Source organism: Schistocerca americana, chromosome 3, assembly GCF_021461395.2.
Source record: "Schistocerca americana isolate TAMUIC-IGC-003095 chromosome 3, iqSchAmer2.1, whole genome shotgun sequence".
In the NCBI taxonomy this organism is placed as follows: domain Eukaryota; kingdom Metazoa; phylum Arthropoda; class Insecta; order Orthoptera; family Acrididae; genus Schistocerca; species Schistocerca americana.
In genome coordinates this window covers 587,796,705-587,814,323 of record NC_060121.1, presented here as the reverse complement: position 1 = coordinate 587,814,323, position 17,619 = coordinate 587,796,705, and the positions used below count along the sequence as shown (strand labels likewise).

At 42.1% G+C, this 17,619-nt stretch overlaps 1 protein-coding gene across 2 annotated transcripts in view; it reads right to left on the bottom strand.

Moving 5' to 3' along the window:
- Positions 1-17,619, bottom strand: part of LOC124605135 (soma ferritin) — a 62,608-nt gene that overhangs the window by 35,986 nt on the left and 9,003 nt on the right. For both annotated transcript variants that reach the window (XR_006978606.1, XM_047136618.1), the window contains exon 2: positions 658-882. Coding sequence is in view for 1 of the 2 variants with exons in the window: in XM_047136618.1 (XP_046992574.1) it covers positions 658-882 (225 nt within the window). In the remaining variant the exon portion in view is untranslated. The remainder of the gene's footprint in view (positions 1-657; positions 883-17,619) is intronic.

Sequence of the window (17,619 nt, the reverse complement as noted above, 5' to 3'; positions counted from 1 at the left end):
AAGGACAAGGGGAGATAAAGATCAGACTTATCTACTTGAAAATGAGCTGCTCCTTTACTAATAGGTGTAGGCTCTATTAAAAAACACTACTTTTTGTGAGTAGAAATTCACATGTGGGACATGAGTTGTCAAGAAAAAATATTTACGGTTCACCTTTCAAATTAACTTTGCTGTCTGTCAATCATTTTCATCATTAGATGGATGAACCAAAATGTCACAGCATAACTCACCTTTTTGAAGGAAATGTGATAAAGCAAATTTATGGAAATGTTCCATTCACTGCTACAATTTTGGACATTATAATTTTACTTTTAAGTGTGCTAAATGAATTGCAAGAAACTTTCATACAAAGAAGTTGTTAGTAAAATGGCTGACACTTTTAGAGAGTTGTCTACAAGATGAACAAGCACTGAATTATTCTCATGACACACTTGTGTAATGAAAATTTTGCTTTCTGGAGAATGTAACTGCACACAGTACTACTCTGCATAGCATTACCCATCAAAAATTTTCACAGTTTATTAACAGACTCAAATGAATTGCATAACTGTCTCACATTACCATCTTTCATTGCAACAACACTCATGGATAAATAAGTTATGTAACTTAACATTATCATAAAATTGTAGAATCAGAGTTGCTCAGATGTTAACTGACCTGGTTTACTTTTTTCTCCAGCTGCAATGCTTCACGCATTGCACCTTCTGCTGTTCCCCACTCGTTGTAATCTGGAGCATTAATACAGCTGAGAACAATTCGACCTCCACGCTTATTCATGTATTTCATAAACTTTGTAGCATGCTCTCTTTCTTCCTCTGATGCTTGCTTAAAGTACTTGTGTAGACCAGGTAACGCAACATCATCACGATCAAAGTAGTAAGCCTACATGAATGCAAAATTACAATTAAATTTTTTTGCGGAAACTACTATTTGAAATCAATAATATAAGTCATTGCTGGATCCGGAAAAAAAAAAAACAGCCACCATCTGGCAGAAAAACAAGCACTATGCTTCACGTAAACTAAGGCAAAACACACATTGTAGAAGATAAATTCATTAATTTCACTGCACTGAGAGAACCATAAAATCACTGATATAATTTTAATAGCAAATGAGGATCAACAAGAACATAATATTCAAGTATGAATTTCTTTAAGCTAATACCTTGAGTAACCATTCATTGTGTTCCATAGATTCCAACACAAAGGATAACTATCAAGAATGAGGAATAAATCATTGAAAATTGCATTAAAAATCAGTTATTAAATTGCCACAGGCCTGTATGTCTTCTATTTGCACTGAATCTGGCTTAATATAACATAAAATCACAGGGGAGCTGCTACTTTGGAAAAAATTGCAGCGGTTACACTAAACAGCTATTGTTTGTCTGGTAAAGCTGGCCTGTGACACATGTGCATACAGGGCAATAAGCCAAGAGTAACAGTTTTCTACATCTGTAACAATACAGGCCAGCTTATAATGAACACTGTTACTCATAACAATAATTAGAACCTTCACTCTACCTTTGTCTGAAAAGTGATCTATTATTATTATTATTATTATTATTATGCCTTTGTGTGTGGAATCATACACACACAGGGTGCTTAGAGCCGCCTCCTCTAAGCGCACTTGGGTAATTCTCAGCAGGCGTGTCCATGTCACAGGATTGGGTCCGGCTTTCGAGCTGGTGGCAAAGTTCTGCTGGGGACCCAGTATCACAGGATATAACGTGTTACCCATGCCCAGGGTTATGGGTGAAGACCACATCGGCAAGGAAGGCGAAGAAGATGGACTTCGGTATGGCGGACTTGGCGTAAGTGGCACCTCATTCCCAGAGGAACCCAAGGGAGGGATAGACAGAGTCCCTGAGCCCAGAAAAGCAATCGTCCAGTGGAAGAAAACCATGAATAAAAATCACCTGGTCCTCCAAGTTGGGGGTTTAGGTGTTGGACCTGCACTCCATCCTAGCAAAAGAAATCAAATGCAAAACTTCCCAATTTAGCCTCGGAACAGAATGGATCAAAACAAAGACGACAACAGGCACAAAAAAGGACAATGAGAATTGCAACATGGAATATACAGGGAATTTCTACAAAGAAACGTGAAGTCTTTAAAGAAATAAAGAGCCTTGATGTCGACATAGTGGGCCTAACAGAAACCAAAGTGAAAGGGCATGGTACAGAAAAGACAAATGATTACACATACATTTATAGTGGTGTACCAAAGGAACAACGAGCCCAAAGTGCAGTTGCCATTGCCATAAAGGAACAACTCAAGAAAAACCTAACCACCTGGGAATATGTCAGTGATAGAATTCTGCAAGTACAGATGTCTTGTGACAGCCAGAGCGAGAGCACCAGCAGCAGCGAGTACTGTTTGTACAAAGCGTTTATTTTGCATTTTGTTTACGACCTTCCACTAAGGAAGGGATTCTATTTGTGTTTATCTGCTCTGCATAGTAACTAACAGTTCTTGATAAAACTTTACGTAGTTTTCGTGTTAGATTTCTTAGTGTTTTCTTGATCGTTTAGAACAGAAAGCGCCCTAAAACCGTCTTTTGTTTGTTTCGCGGCCGTTAGCCACTAGTCACTTGAATCAGCAGTTGTCTTGTGACAACCAGAGCGAGAGCACCAGCAGCAGCGAGTACTGTTTGTATAAAGCGTTTTTGTACTTATTTGCTGCGCTTTGCTTTTAAATAGTTTTTCTGGGAAAACCTAGCGTAGTTTTCGCGTCTCGTATTTCAGTGAGTGTTTCTTGATTATCAGAGTAGCTCATCAGAAGATTATCTTGGGAATTTGTCACCGTATAGAGTAGGGTAAACATAGTCATGTGTAGGGACTGTGGTTGTTGTGAGCGGACGCAAGGAGAATTGGCCACTCTTCGGGGGCAGGTGGAGGCTTTGTCTGTTAGGCTCATCGAGCTCGAGGCGCAGGCGTCGGCTTGTAGTGGCGTTGGGGCAACTGTGGTGAGACCTATGCCTACTTCGGTGGCCTTGGAATCACATGGAACCCCTGATGTCGCTGCGTCTTCCGGCAGTGAGCATCATACCGGTCAGCCATCACTCCAGGGTGAATGGCGGACAGTGGTGGGCTCGCGCGTGCCTGGCCGAAAGGCGAAGGTGGGATCTGGCCGCGTGGCAGCTGCCTTACCCCTTTCCAACAGGTACGGGGTGCTTCCTAGTGGTGATGACATCGTTTCCGAGCCACCACAGGATGCCTCGCCTGTTGGGCCAGTGGCCGATTCTCCGGCAAGGTCCCGACAGTCACAGAGGGCGGGCCTATTAGTTATAGGGAGCTCCAACGTTAGGCGGGTTATGGAGCCCCTCAGGAAAATAGCGGGTAGGTCGGGGAAGAATGCCAGTGTGCACTCGGTGTGCTTGCCGGGGGGTCTCGTCCGTAATGTGGAGGAGGCCCTTCCGGCAGCTATTGAACGCACTGGGTGTGACCGGCTGCAGATAGTAGCACATGTCGGAACGAATGACGCCTGCCGCTTGGGTTCTGAGGCCATCCTTGGTTCCTTCCGGCGGCTGGCTGACTTGGTGAAGACAACCAGCATCGCACGCGGAGTGCAAGCTGAGCTTAATATCTGCAGCATAGTGCCCAGAGTCGATCGCGGTCCTCTGGTTTGGAGCCGTGTGGAGGGTCTAAACCAGAGGCTCAGACGACTCTGCGACTATAATGGTTGCAAATTCATCGACCTCCGTTATTGGGTGGAGAACTGTAGGGCCCCCCTAGACAGGTCAGGCGTGCACTACACACCGGAAGCAGCTACTAGGGTAGCAGAGTACGTGTGGCGTGCACACGGGCGTTTTTTAGGTTAGAGGGACCCCCCCCCCCCCCTTGGGCGAAACGATAAAATACCTGACGGCTTACCAGAGAGGACATTATCATCGTTGATAAAGAACGTCCGTCCTCAGAGACCAAAAACAGGAAAAGTTAACGTAATATTGGTAAACTGCAGGAGTATCCAGGGCAAGGTTCCTGAATTAGTATCTCTTATTGAAGGAAATAGTGCGCATATAGTATTAGGAACGGAAAGTTGGTTAAAACCGGAAGTGAACAGTAACGAAATCCTAGACACAGAATGGAATATATACCGCAAGGATAGGATAAACGCCAATGGTGGAGGAGTATTTATAGCAGTAAAGAATTCAATAATATCCAGTGAAGTTATTAGCGAATGTGAATGTGAAATAATCTGGGTTAAGTTAAGTATCAAACGTGGGTCAGATATGATAGTCGGATGCTTCTATAGACCACCTGCATCAGCAACCGTAGTAGTTGAGCGCCTCAGAGAGAACCTGCAGAACGTCGTGAAGAAGTTTCGTGATCATACTATTGTAATAGGGGGAGACTTCAATCTACCAGGTATAGAATGGGATAGTCACACAATCAGAACTGGAGCCAGGGACAGAGACTCTTGTGACATTATCCTGACTGCCTTGTCCGAGAATTACTTCGAGCAGATAGTTAGAGAACCAACTCGTGAAGCTAACGTTTTAGACCTCATAGCAACAAATAGACCGGAACTTTTCGACTCCGTGAATGTAGAAGAGGGTATCAGTGATCATAAGTCAGTGGTTGCATCAATGACTACAAGTGTAATAAGAAATGCCAAGAAAGGAAGGAAAATATATTTGCTTAACAAGAGTGATAGGGCACAAATCGCAGAATATCTGAGTGACCACCATCAAACGTTCATTTCTGAGGAAGAGGATGTGGAACAAAAATGGAAAAAATTCAGAAACATCGTCCAGTACGCCTTAGATAAGTTCGTAACGACTAAGGTCCAAAGCGAGGGGAAAGATCCACCGTGGTATAACAATCATGTACGAAAGGTACTACGGAAACAAAGAAAGCTTCATCATAGGTTTAAGAGTAGTCGAATCATAGCTGATAAGGAAAAGCTGAACGAAGCGAAAAAGAGCGTAAAGAGAGCAATGAGAGAAGCATTCAACGAATTCGAACATAAAACATTGGCAAACAATCTAAACAAGAACCCTAAAAAGTTTTGGTCATATGTAAAATCGGTAAGCGGATCTAAATCCCCTATTCAGTCACTCGTTGACCACGATGGCACCGAAACAGAGGACGACCGAAGAAAGGCAGAAATACTGAATTCAGTGTTCCGAAACTGTTTCACTGCGGAAAATCGTAACACGGTCCCTGACTTCAGCCGTCGCACGGACGCCAAAATGGAAAATATTGAAATAAACAATATCGGAATTGAAAAACAACTGCTATCACTTAGTAGCGGAAAAGCATCCGGACCAGACGAGATACCCTTAAGATTCTACAGTGATTATGCTAAAGAACTTGCCCCCTTTCTATCAGCAATTTATCGTAGATCGCTGGAAGAACGTAAAGTACCTAGCGACTGGAAGAAAGCGCAGGTCGTTCCCATTTTCAAGAAGGGTCATAAATCAGATGCGAATAATTATAGGCCTATTTCGCTTACGTCAATCTGTTGTAGAATAATGGAACATGTTTTGTGTTCTCGTATTATGACGTTCTTAGATAATACAAATCTCCTTCATCATAACCAACATGGATTCCGCAAACAGAGATCATGTGAAACTCAGCTCGCCCTATTTGCCCAAGAAATTCACAGTGCCGTAGACACTGGCGAGCAGATTGATGCCGTATTCCTGGACTTCAGGAAGGCATTTGATACGGTTCCGCACTTACGTTTAGTGAAAAAAATACGAGCTTACGGAATATCGGACCAGGTTTGTGATTGGATTCAGGATTTCCTAGAAGAAAGAACACAACATGTCATTCTTAACGGTTCAAAATCTGCAGATGTAGAGGTAATTTCGGGAGTACCGCAGGGAAGCGTGATAGGACCTTTATTGTTTACAATATACATAAATGACTTAGTTGACAACATCGGTAGCTCTGTGAGGCTATTTGCAGATGACACGGTTGTCTACAAGAAAGTAGCAACATCAGAAGACTCGTACGTACTCCAGGAGGACCTGCAGAGGATTAATGCATGGTGCGACAGCTGGCAGCTTTCCCTAAACGTAGATAAATGTAATATAATGCACATACATAGGGGCAGAAATCCATTCCAGTACGATTATGCCATAGGTGGTAAATCATTGGAAGCGGTAACGACCGTAAAATACTTAGGAGTTACTATCCGGAGCGATCTGAAGTGGAATGATCACATAAAACAAATAGTGGGAAAAGCAGGCGCCAGGTTGAGATTCATAGGAAGAATTCTAAGAAAATGTGACTCATCGACGAAAGAAGTAGCTTACAAAACGCTTGTTCGTCCGATTCTTGAGTATTGCTCATCAGTATGGGACCCTTACCAGGCTGGATTAATAGAAGAGATAGACATGATCCAGCGAAAAGCAGCGCGATTCGTCATGGGGACATTTAGTCAGCGCGAGAGCGTTACGGAGATGCTGAACAAGCTCCAGTGGCGGACACTTCAAGAAAGGCGTTACGCAATACGGAGAGGTTTATTATCGAAATTACGAGAGAGCACATTCCGGGAAGAGATGGGCAACATATTACTACCGCCCACATATATCTCGCGTAATGATCACAACGAAAAGATCCGAGAAATTAGAGCAAATACGGAGACTTACAAGCAGTCGTTCTTCCCACGCACAATTCGTGAATGGAACAGGGAAGGGGGGATCAGATAGTGGTACAATAAGTACCCTCCGCCACACACCGTAAGGTGGCTCGCGGAGTATAGATGTAGATGTAGATGTAGAAAATAAAGGGCCATCCTGTGGTGATCACTGTGGTCTATTCACTAAACAACGACACTGATGTAGAAAAGAAAGACTTATTCTACACTCAACTGACAAGATCTCTTTAAAATATAGGGAATCGCAAAGAAGTCATTTTACTAGGAGACCTAAATGCCAGAAAAGGATGGAAAGCTAATGACAACATAGTGGGACAATATGGTGAAGAAACCATAAATGATAATGGTGGAAGACTGATAGAAATCTGCATGCAAAACGACTTAAGAATTATGAATGGATGGTTCAAGCATAAGGACATCCACAAATACACACGGACGAAACCAAGCATTAACCTCAAGTCCACTATAGACTATGCCGTAATAAAGCAAACAACAAAGCTAGTAATACAAGACGTGAGGGCTATGAGAGGTGCAGAGTGCTGATCAGACTATTTTGTGCTAATGTCTAAGATATTATTCGAGTTTATCAAAGATACAGAAATTCAAGTGGAAGCCGAACCAGAGAAAGCCAATAATATTCAATATAATTTACAAAGCCTTGACCATAGTTCTACATGCTTCTTGTACCAGCAAAGGCTAGCAGAAAAACTTGCTGCCATTGAAGAAACCTCTGCAGATAAGATGTATGAGATGGTTAAAGAAGCCATCCATAACGCAGCTTATGAAGCACTGGGAAAAAAAGAAATCCAAAAGAGTAATAGAATATGTGATGAGTGGTGGAACCACTCAGTACAAGAGAAGGTAGAAAGTAAGAGGAAAGTTTATAATAAATGGTTGAACTCAAGATCAGACAATGATTGGCTGGAATAGAGAGAGTGGAGAAAAGATGCACAGAAAACAATAATTAAGGCAAAAAACGAAGGCTGGCAGAAAACTGGTGAAGAGACAGAAAAAAGCATGGGGAATAAATGAGCAAATAAAGCCTGGAAGGTATTAAAAACACAGAATAAAGATAAAGCAAATATAAACCTCATTAGCATGCAGGAATGGGTACAACATTACCAAGGACTACTAACTGAGAACAGAGCTGCATTCACTGAGAACCCACCAGGCATTGAAATCAGTAATGATAATATACCACCGATAACCCCCAAAGGAAGTCCAAAATGCAATTAATGGCATGAAAAACAGAAAGTCGCCAGGTCCAGGATTAATTTATATAGAACTGGTTAAAGCAGCACCGTCAAAACTCTGAGAAATTGGCAGTGATTTTGACCTTAGAGGTGACGAAGCCCCAAAGGCGTGGAAAAAGGCAACAATTCCATCAACATTTAAGAAGGGCAACAGGAGGAATTGTGCAAACTACTGTGGTATTAGTGTGATGCCACCCATGGTGAGAGTCTATGGCCGTATCCTAAAAAAGAGGATAGAAAAAAAAAACTAAATCTGAAGAACAAAATGGATTCAGATCTGGTCATTCCTGTAGTGATGGAGTTTTTAACCTCAAAAACCTAGTGGAGAAAAGGACAGCAAGGGGCCTTACAACCCACCTTGTCTTTAAGATCTACCTAGAGGAGGCACTAAAATCATGGAAAAGGAAATGCAGAGGAATGGGTGTCCCTATAGACGACGAGATCTTGTTCACTCTGTTTTTTGCTGACGACCAAGTGTTAGTAGCTGGAGATGAGCAAGACGCAAATTACATGCTCTGCAAATTAAAAGAAGAATATGAAAAATGGAGTCTGTCATAAACGTATCTAAAACAGAATATCTGAAAGTGGGAGAAAATACTGTTAACGACTTACAGCTCGGTTCTGATACTGTTAAAGGGTGTCATAATTTTAAGTACTTGGGAGTGACACTGTCGTCCAATGGTAGAAGTATGGATGATGTAAACAATAAAATAGGCCAGGGCAAGCGAGCCATAAAACAACTAAATGGTATTCTCTGGAACAAAAACACAACGCAGAACAAAACATACCATCTACCACACAATTATCGAAAGTATCACAACATATGGTACAGAGTTGTGGGAAGTAACTCAGAGACAGAAAGATCACCTGCTGGCTGTGAGATGGATTTCTGGAGACAGAGTTGTGGATACTTGAGACCTGACTGTATCAGAAATGATAGGATCAGAGAGGTTATGAATGTCAAAAGCACAATCCTTGACTACATAGAAAGGAAGCGCCTATTCTGGTATGGTCACTTACAGCATATGCCAGACACAAGATGGCCAAAACGGGTATGGCAATGGGCTCCACATCAAAGAAGAAAGCGTGGTAGACCTGCAAGATGCTGGAAAGATGACGTCAACGAAGCAATGGTGGCGAGAGGTCTTAATGAAGGAGACTGGAATGACGGAACGATGGAGACTGGGATGCGAGAGGCGGCGGCAGCCGTAGAAACTTTGCTTGTATAAATATATATAATTACATTTCACCTGACTCTGGGGTATGTTAAATCAGTATTGTTTCATTCTTTCTGGTCTTACTTTCCTTTCATCTTCAGAGATTTGGACTATTCATTTGGTTTTGATTTTGACTTGGAGCCCTTCTTTCTTGCCTTTGTGTGTTTTTTCCCCCATTGTTATCTATGACTACATTTTTTTGTGATTTCCAGTTCTCTTAAGGCCTTCTCCATTTCCTTAAATCGATTTGGTGTTTTTTTTTTTTTTTTTTTTTTTTTTTTGCAGGAGTAGTCAAATTTTTTGTTAATCTATTTGGGTCCATCGATTATTATTGTTGTTATTAGTAATAACAATAACAGTAGCAATAATAATAATAATAATAATAATAATAATAATTTTAGATGATTCAAAAAGAAGGGGCCACACAAATGATGACATGAAATGAGGAAAACGGAGGAACGATTTTTTTTCTAGAAGAACGAAGTCACATATGGAATAGGTAGAGAGCTCCTGAGAAGTAAAAAGGAGAGAGAGACAGGCTACAATCAACTGAAATGAGGATAGAGGCAGGAAGAGAATACAACAAAAAAAATGTAATAAAATCCTTACATTGCAGAAAAAGGGTTAGGTTCTTTGGGGGAGGAGACCAGACAGCGAGGTCATCGGTCTCATCGGATTAGGGAAGGACGGGGAAGGAAGTCGGCCATGCCCTTTCACAGGAACCATCCCGGCATTTGCCTGGAGCGATTTAGGGAAATCACGGAAAACCTGAATCAGGATGGCCGGACACGGGATTGAACCATCGTCCTCCCGAATGCGAGTCCAGTGTGCTAGCCACTGCGCCACCTCGCTCGGTTACACTGCAGAAAAAAATCAAGGTGGACCACAGCAATGTTTATGCACTCTACAATTGTCATGTTGCCTTTTATTACTACCACATGTGCCATGGACGCTCAGGTGAATGTTCCCACAGCATAATACTGCTCCTAGTGCCCTGTATCCGTGGCTCAGTCCACATTTTGAGCAGCTGTTAACCTGGATGATTGTGTATCAGGACAACCGCCGATCTGGTGTAACAAGATATGTGAATCATCTAAGCATGTGGCACATTACCATTGATCCATGATCTAATCTCTATGGTCCCATGCCCAATGCAGTAATAATTGACAATGTCATTGAGTTAACATGGATTATCTGCTATAGAGCACAGAGTTCAATGAAGTGTGCAGATAGGACAACTAATACTATTTACAACAAACATAAATAATCTAATTTCATACAAACATTTGTATATTTTATATGCCGTTGTGCAAGACTCCTAATTACACTTTCCTGCTAGTGTCTGCATGACTTGCTCAATATTACATAATATGAACAATTAAATAGGACTATTAAGAGGACTGTGTGTTAAAAGCCAGCTTATTTTCTAGAAAAGCTTCCTAGAATACAGATAGCTGGAAAGATTCTTTGGGACATTGTGCACAAAATTTCATTATTGTGTGAAAATACTGATGGGGCTACACACAGGCTATTAAAACAAGTGTCATCAAAACCTCCTCTCTGGAACAAAAGGTGATATCAACCACTAATCCACTTACTTTTAAAACTGTGTAACAGCAGCATTTTGAAACTGAAAAGGGTATAAAAGACACCACAAAGGAGCCAATGTGTTGTGAGACTATTTTCACTGTGCCTAATTTCTTAAAGAATTGCCCAAAAGAGGTTTGAGGATTTAAACATAAAACATCATTATGCACATTTTTTAGTTTCTTTATTTAATTACCTGCCAGATCAATACTTAGATTGTACATTTTGAGATATTCACCCACGTTGACATTTCAGTATACAATATTTAGATGATGATGTAGCATCAACAGCCGCTGTTTTATCAATCCATAGACCATACCAATGTTCAAGGTTATTGAACATGTAGTTGTGTAAAACACACACACACACACACACACACACAGGTCTAGTTCAAAAAGGAGTGAACAAGTATCTGGCTGTGGCCTTACAGTAGGAACCATCCTGGCATTTGCCTAAAGTAATTTACGGAAACAACTGAAATCACAAGCGTGGGCAGGTAGAGATTAGAGCCACCATCCACATGAACACAAAGCCACTCTTTAGAACAATGCAACCTTATCATATACTGTGAGTGACGGTCTTGATATGCTTGCTGTCTGGACTCTCCATAGACAGAGATCTATTGTGTTGCACCACTGTTAATATCCAAATTTGAAAACTAGTATCCACTACAGCAATGAATATAAATTTATTTATTTATTTTTTTACCATGACAAGTGACATGGCCACTGAGATATTTAGTTGGATGCTAGTTCCAAAGTTTTCCATGAACTGAAACATCTGTCTTCAGTTATTTGATTTCCATACACACTTATGTCGGCAGACTCCTTAACTATACTATCATAAAAACTTGGAACCAGCACTATGACACCCGTTCCAACATTTTTCATTCCACATTTGGACTGTAATTAGTGATTGGGGACAGTTGATTTGCTTGTTGCTTCAGTTGGCACACCAATGACGTTTCTTGCACGCTTACTGGCAGGTCTAATATATTGCTCCATAAATACGAGGGCCGTTCAGAAAGTAACCTCCGGTTGATTTAAAAAAATACACAAAGTTAAATAAAAATATTTTAATATATACATCTTACAACTACAGCTTTGCACTATTTTTCTACATAGTCTCCATAGCGATTGAGGCACTTATCGTATCTCTTCACAAGCTTTGAAATTCCTTCTGCATAAAAATCACCCGCTTGTGCCGGGAGCCAGTCTGTGACCGCATCTTTGAGCTCTTCGTCGTCATCAAACCGCTGTGACCCGAGCCATTTCTTCAAATGCATGAAGAGGTGATAATCACTTGGCGCCAGGTCTGGGCTGTAAGGTGGATGGTTGATAACGTCCCACTTGAAGGACTCAAGAAGGGCCGTTGTTCTGCGAGCACCCATCGTGCACAGAACTTACGGTAACCCAATCTTGCTGTCACTATCTCGTACAAGAGAGTCTCAGAAATCTGTGGAAAACCAGTAGACAACTCAGACATTGACAAACGTCGATTTTCACGAACTTTTGCATCAACTGTCTGAACGAGTTCGTCAGTCACCAATGATGGTCTACCACTCCTCTCTTCGTCATGAACATTTTCTCGTCCACTTTTAAATAAACGTACCCATTCACGGACAACTCCTTCACTCATAACTCTTGGTCCGTACACGGCACAAAGCTCACGATGAATAGCTGCTGCAGAATATCCTTTGGCTGTAAAAAACCTTATGACAGCACGCACTTCACATTTGGCGGGGTTTTCTATTGCAGCACACATTTCAAACTGCCACAAAAACTAAACTAGCGCAAGTACGACGTTCACTCGACCACGGCTTGATGCCGACTGACCTGTTCAGTGCGTGAACGCACAGATGGCGTCGCTACTCCCCCCACAACCCACACTGTGACCAATCGGAGGTTACTTTCTGAACCGCCCTCTTAACATACTACATTGCTCAGAATACAAAAAATGATCTGTATTCTGAGGCCAACATTCTGTTCAATGTTAAAAGATAATCTTATAATAGCTAGAAATGGAATACACTAGATGCCATGTTTACTTTTTTTTGTTTTAGGGGGACCGTAGAACATGAAGACGAAAAAGGAGTTAAAAACGACTACACGTTAATTCCGACTGACAGAATGAAAGATAGCTAAAAACAGGGACTTTGAGAAAGGTCCCTAAATGGATGTTCTGAACTAAAGATTAAATGTCCTTCACCACATTGCTATAATGGATGAAAAGTAAAACGTGGTTGACAGCCCGCATATCGTTCACTAAAACGGCTGACAACTCAAATGGGCAAACATAAGTGAGAACGCAAATGGTTAAAAAGGGGCAATCTGTCAGGAAATGGTGAAATGTCAAAGGTTGGGGGTAATGAGCACAGAGTGCTGGGGGATCACCACTTAATAAATGGCAATGGCCAAGAAGACAGTGCCTAATATACAACCTAGCTAAAATGATCTCGGGCCAAGAAGAGATCAACCAAACCACTGGGAGAGGTTTAACCCCTGAAGCTTGTTCCCATGAAGGGACGACCACTGGTGATGCCAAAGTGACACTATCTGCTGACGGACAGCAACACAGAGATGGTCAGAGGAAATAGAAGAAACAGCGGGCCGATGTATGAGGACTGTAACCAAGGCAGCAGCGTCAGCGGACTCATTGCCCATCAGACTGACATGACCAGGGACCCACAAGAACACCATAGGGGCTTCACCAACAGTGAAGAGCTTTCCTGGACCCATTGCAGTACGGGATGGATCGTGTACAACACACAGAGGCTCTGAAGAGCACTGAAAGAGTCGGAGCAGAAGACACAATTGAAAAGCCTCTGTCACCACATGTACTGCACGGCCTGATAGAGGGCAAAGAGCTCCAATGTAAATACTGAGCAGTGTTCTGGAAGCCAATACTGAATCGGTGCCAATGACAAAGGCACCCCTGACACCATGGTCAGTCCGAGAGCTATCAGTGTACGCAAAGGTGCTATCGCAAAGTTCATGTGAAAAGTTGAGAAAGTTACAGTGATAGAGCGAGGCTTGAGTAGTGTCCTTAGGAAGTGAATGAAGACAAAGGTGAACATGGGCCACTGCACGAAGCCATTGGGGAAGTGGCAGGTAGCATGAAGTTAAGATGCTAAAGCAATAGCCGAACACGAAGTCCAGGAGGTAACAGAGAAGAGGGACATGCCCTATACTGGTGATCAAAGGAGTTATCAAAAAATAGGATGGTTGGTCAGGCATGGCAGACAAATGGTATGCTTATCTGCTGAGGAGAAAATACAGTAATTCGGCAGTTCCTGCTTGCAGACTCTCAACTGGACTGGTGTAAAAGGCACCAGTGACCAAACAGATGCCACAATGGTGGATTGTATTGAGATGGCAAAAGTTGGATGGACATACAGATGCATAAGTGAAACACCCATAGTCTAGTTTTAGAGAGATAAGAGACCAGTAAAAACAGAGGACGGTGGTCCAGTCCGCTCCCCAGGATGTACTGCTGAGGACAGGTAAGACATTTAAGGACAGTGTACAGTGGGTAGCCAGGTAAGACATGTGGGAGGACCATGACATTTTCCTAATGAGCATGGGCGCCAAGAATTGAGTAGTTTCAATGAGTGGAACAGTAACAGGACAAGATGTAAAGACAGTGGAAGAAATCAATTGTGCCACCAGAAATTCATACAAACGGTTTTGTTGGTGTAAAAGTGAAAGCCACTGTCAATGCTCCATGAGTAAAGGTGATCAGGACAATGCTGAAGATGCTACTCAAGGAGACAAGTCTGAGGCGAACTGCAATAGATGGCAGAATCATCAACATAAAGGGGAGCCTTAGATTCCCAGTTCAATACAGGCCATAATAGGGTTAATAGCGATAGCAAAGAGGTCGATGCTCAGGACAGAACCCTGAGGCACACTGTTTTCCTGGATAAATGTGTCCGACAAGGTAGAACACATATATACCTTGAAAACTTGGTCTTTTACAAATTTCTGAAGGAAACAGGGCATGCGGCTTCGGAAGTCTCACTTGTAGAGAGTATGGAGGATACCAGTCCCGCAACAGATGTCATAGGCTTTTTCCAACTTGAAAACATTGTCACAGACTGGTATTTCCACAGAAAACCAATTGTGACATGGGTTGACAGATTGACAGGATGATCAACTGGAGAACAGCACACTCAAAATCCACACTGTGCAGCGATTAGTAAAATGCAAGACTTGAGCCACCATACCAGATGGTCATGAATCATACATTCCATCAAACACAGCTGGTAAAAGGAATGGGGTGGTAACTAGAAAGAAGATTTTGTCCTTACTGGGCTTAGGTATGGTTATGACAGTGGCTTCATGCCAGCATATCGGAAATGTGCCCTCTGCCCAGATGCAATTGTATGTATGAAGGAGAAATTTCTTGCCCGCAAGAGAAAGGTGTTGCAACATCTGAATGTGATCATCATCTAGCCATGGGAAGGAATATTGGGTGAGCATATCACATGGCAGTACTATTGAAGACAATCTCCAAGCAAGTGAAGGAGAAGACCATTTGCCTTTGTTTTATTCTCTGGCAGAGGAATACTCAAATGTTTGTTGGTTGGAGTGATGTAAAAAGTCTTCGCATGAGTATTCCTTCTGTCTTTTCAAGCCTCCTGGGTGTGTAGCAGATGACTTCAACCAGTGAGGTGAAAGTCTGGTGGTTTGTTGCGCAGCTGGAGGAGAGACGAGGATGCTACCAAAAATTGGGCAATTTTACAACTGTGGTGCTGAATTTGAGGTCGCATGTCTGCATGGCCATGTCCTTCATGGAGCGAAATATAGCAAGAACAGCACTAAGTGCTGGATGGTAGAATGCAGGGTTTCTGACCACCCAACAATTTGTGAGGATAAGGCATTTTTTCCTTCACCCAGTCTCCTGGATGGCCCACACATCAAGATACTGGGACTATCTCAGGAAGAGGCTGCGTGGTCGCCATTGCAACTGCTGCAGCAGGTAGGAGGAGGTGGAAAATCATCCTTGTGAGCATCTCAGCCACAGGCTACACATTCAGCTGAATGTTGAAAGGACATATGAGTGTAGTTGTAACAATAACACTGGTAGCAGGGAATCAAGTTCAGAATGTACGGTCAGACTGTGATAACTTCATAGCCTTCTTTGATCTCTGATGGAATCACCATTTTATTGAAAGTGAGAAAAAGAGTGCATGTAGGCACTAAGAAAGCCTCTACCTTTTCCATCACCCAATGGCCTGCAATGATGCCCTGATCAGAGAGGTACGTTTGAATTTCTGCCTCCGTCAGACCATCGAGCAGCCTAGTGTAAATAACGTCATGGGAATAATTCAGCATTTGATGGGCCTCGACATGAACAGTATAGCCATGGAGAAGCAAAGCTGCAAGCAGTTGTGCATGAGAATCAGAGATAGTCTCCAAAAGCGAAGTTCCATTGTGTAAATGAGACCAGAATTTCACAGGGCCAGCAACTGCATCAACACCTTTCTGTATAATAAAAGAAAAAGGCCAACCATACTCAGTAAATGAAACTATGAGGAATCATGGTACAGCCAGGAGGGTGTGGGATTCACTAGCCTCATTCCATTTACTTTAGTAGACATTGACTGTGAAGATGATGATTGGCTCATTGCTGGGGGCAGCCTTAGGTAATGGTTCACACCTCCCAAAAACCTGACAGATGGACCAGTCGGCAATTTGGGAAGGTAGCAGCTCAGGAAATCACCCCTCCCTGGGTCTGGCCTGTACTGGGAGTATGTGAGAACCCTATTGAGGTACATGTGAACCCTGTCGACTCAGGGCTGTGAATTACACAATACCCAGTCACCTGTTATGCATCAGATGCATGGCCCGGCATTCAGTAGCACACAGACAGGAACCTTAAATGCCAAATAAGGAAAAAATAAGTAGAGGGACTGTTCTAATGCCAGGCTACTGAACATGCAGAATACATTCCCAAAAGCATCCCAAACATTTTCCTCATAGGAGGGGACAGACATACAGCATGGAAGTGAGAAGATGCTGTAAAGGCTGGGACCCTGTGGTTGCCAAGCATGAACCCACCAAAGAGTGGCGAGGCCCCTGCCAGACCATGCTTACATTGTACACTACCAATTTTCTGGCAATTTGGAGAGTATAGAGGAGAGACGCAACACTTGGCTTTCCTTGTTAGTGCAACTACTCCACAGTGATTGCTGACTAACTGCAGCAACTATTCAAAATGCTGGTTCTGAGTACCCCTTCATCTGCAAAACTGTAATTAGTCTTCTGATAAGTATCCTGCAATGAGGACAGCCATCTTTTTTCTCAGGTTTACTGATAAGTACTGGTAATTGTCTGTCTGTATATTACATCATTTAGTCTGCACCCAAAAAATAAATTTTCTATCAATTAGTCTGAGAAAGTTATAGAAACTGCATCTACAATTATTTGTTGTTCTTTATGGAAAGTCACTTGTAGCACAGATCATTTAAATGAGCCTTCTTTTATCGAAATGATGTGGAATGAGTCAGTTTACAGATATGTATACATGATTGGAGTTAACATTAATGAGCCCATACTTAGTCCTACTTATGCAACTAATTTAATTCTTTTTGAACTGACTAACAGTTTTTAAGTAGAAATTCATCAATGGTATAAAAGGAGTTGTTTCACTGCATCTATGGTGTTTCTCCCTTGCTGAGAACCAAACTGATTGTTTAAAATAACAGAATATTTTGCAATAAAGTTTTGTATTTGAGCAACAGTAAATTTTTCAAATATTTTAGATATGACTTGAAGAATTGAGACAGGATGGTAACTTCCCATTACCTCTCTTGATCCCAAAAAGTAGTTTGACTTCGGCATATTTCAGTACCTCTGGGAAAGAGCTCTCTTCAAATCACTCATTTTTTATTTTCACTAGTGATTTTGCAATTTTGTGTACTGCTTAAATAACTTCAGTGGATATAATAC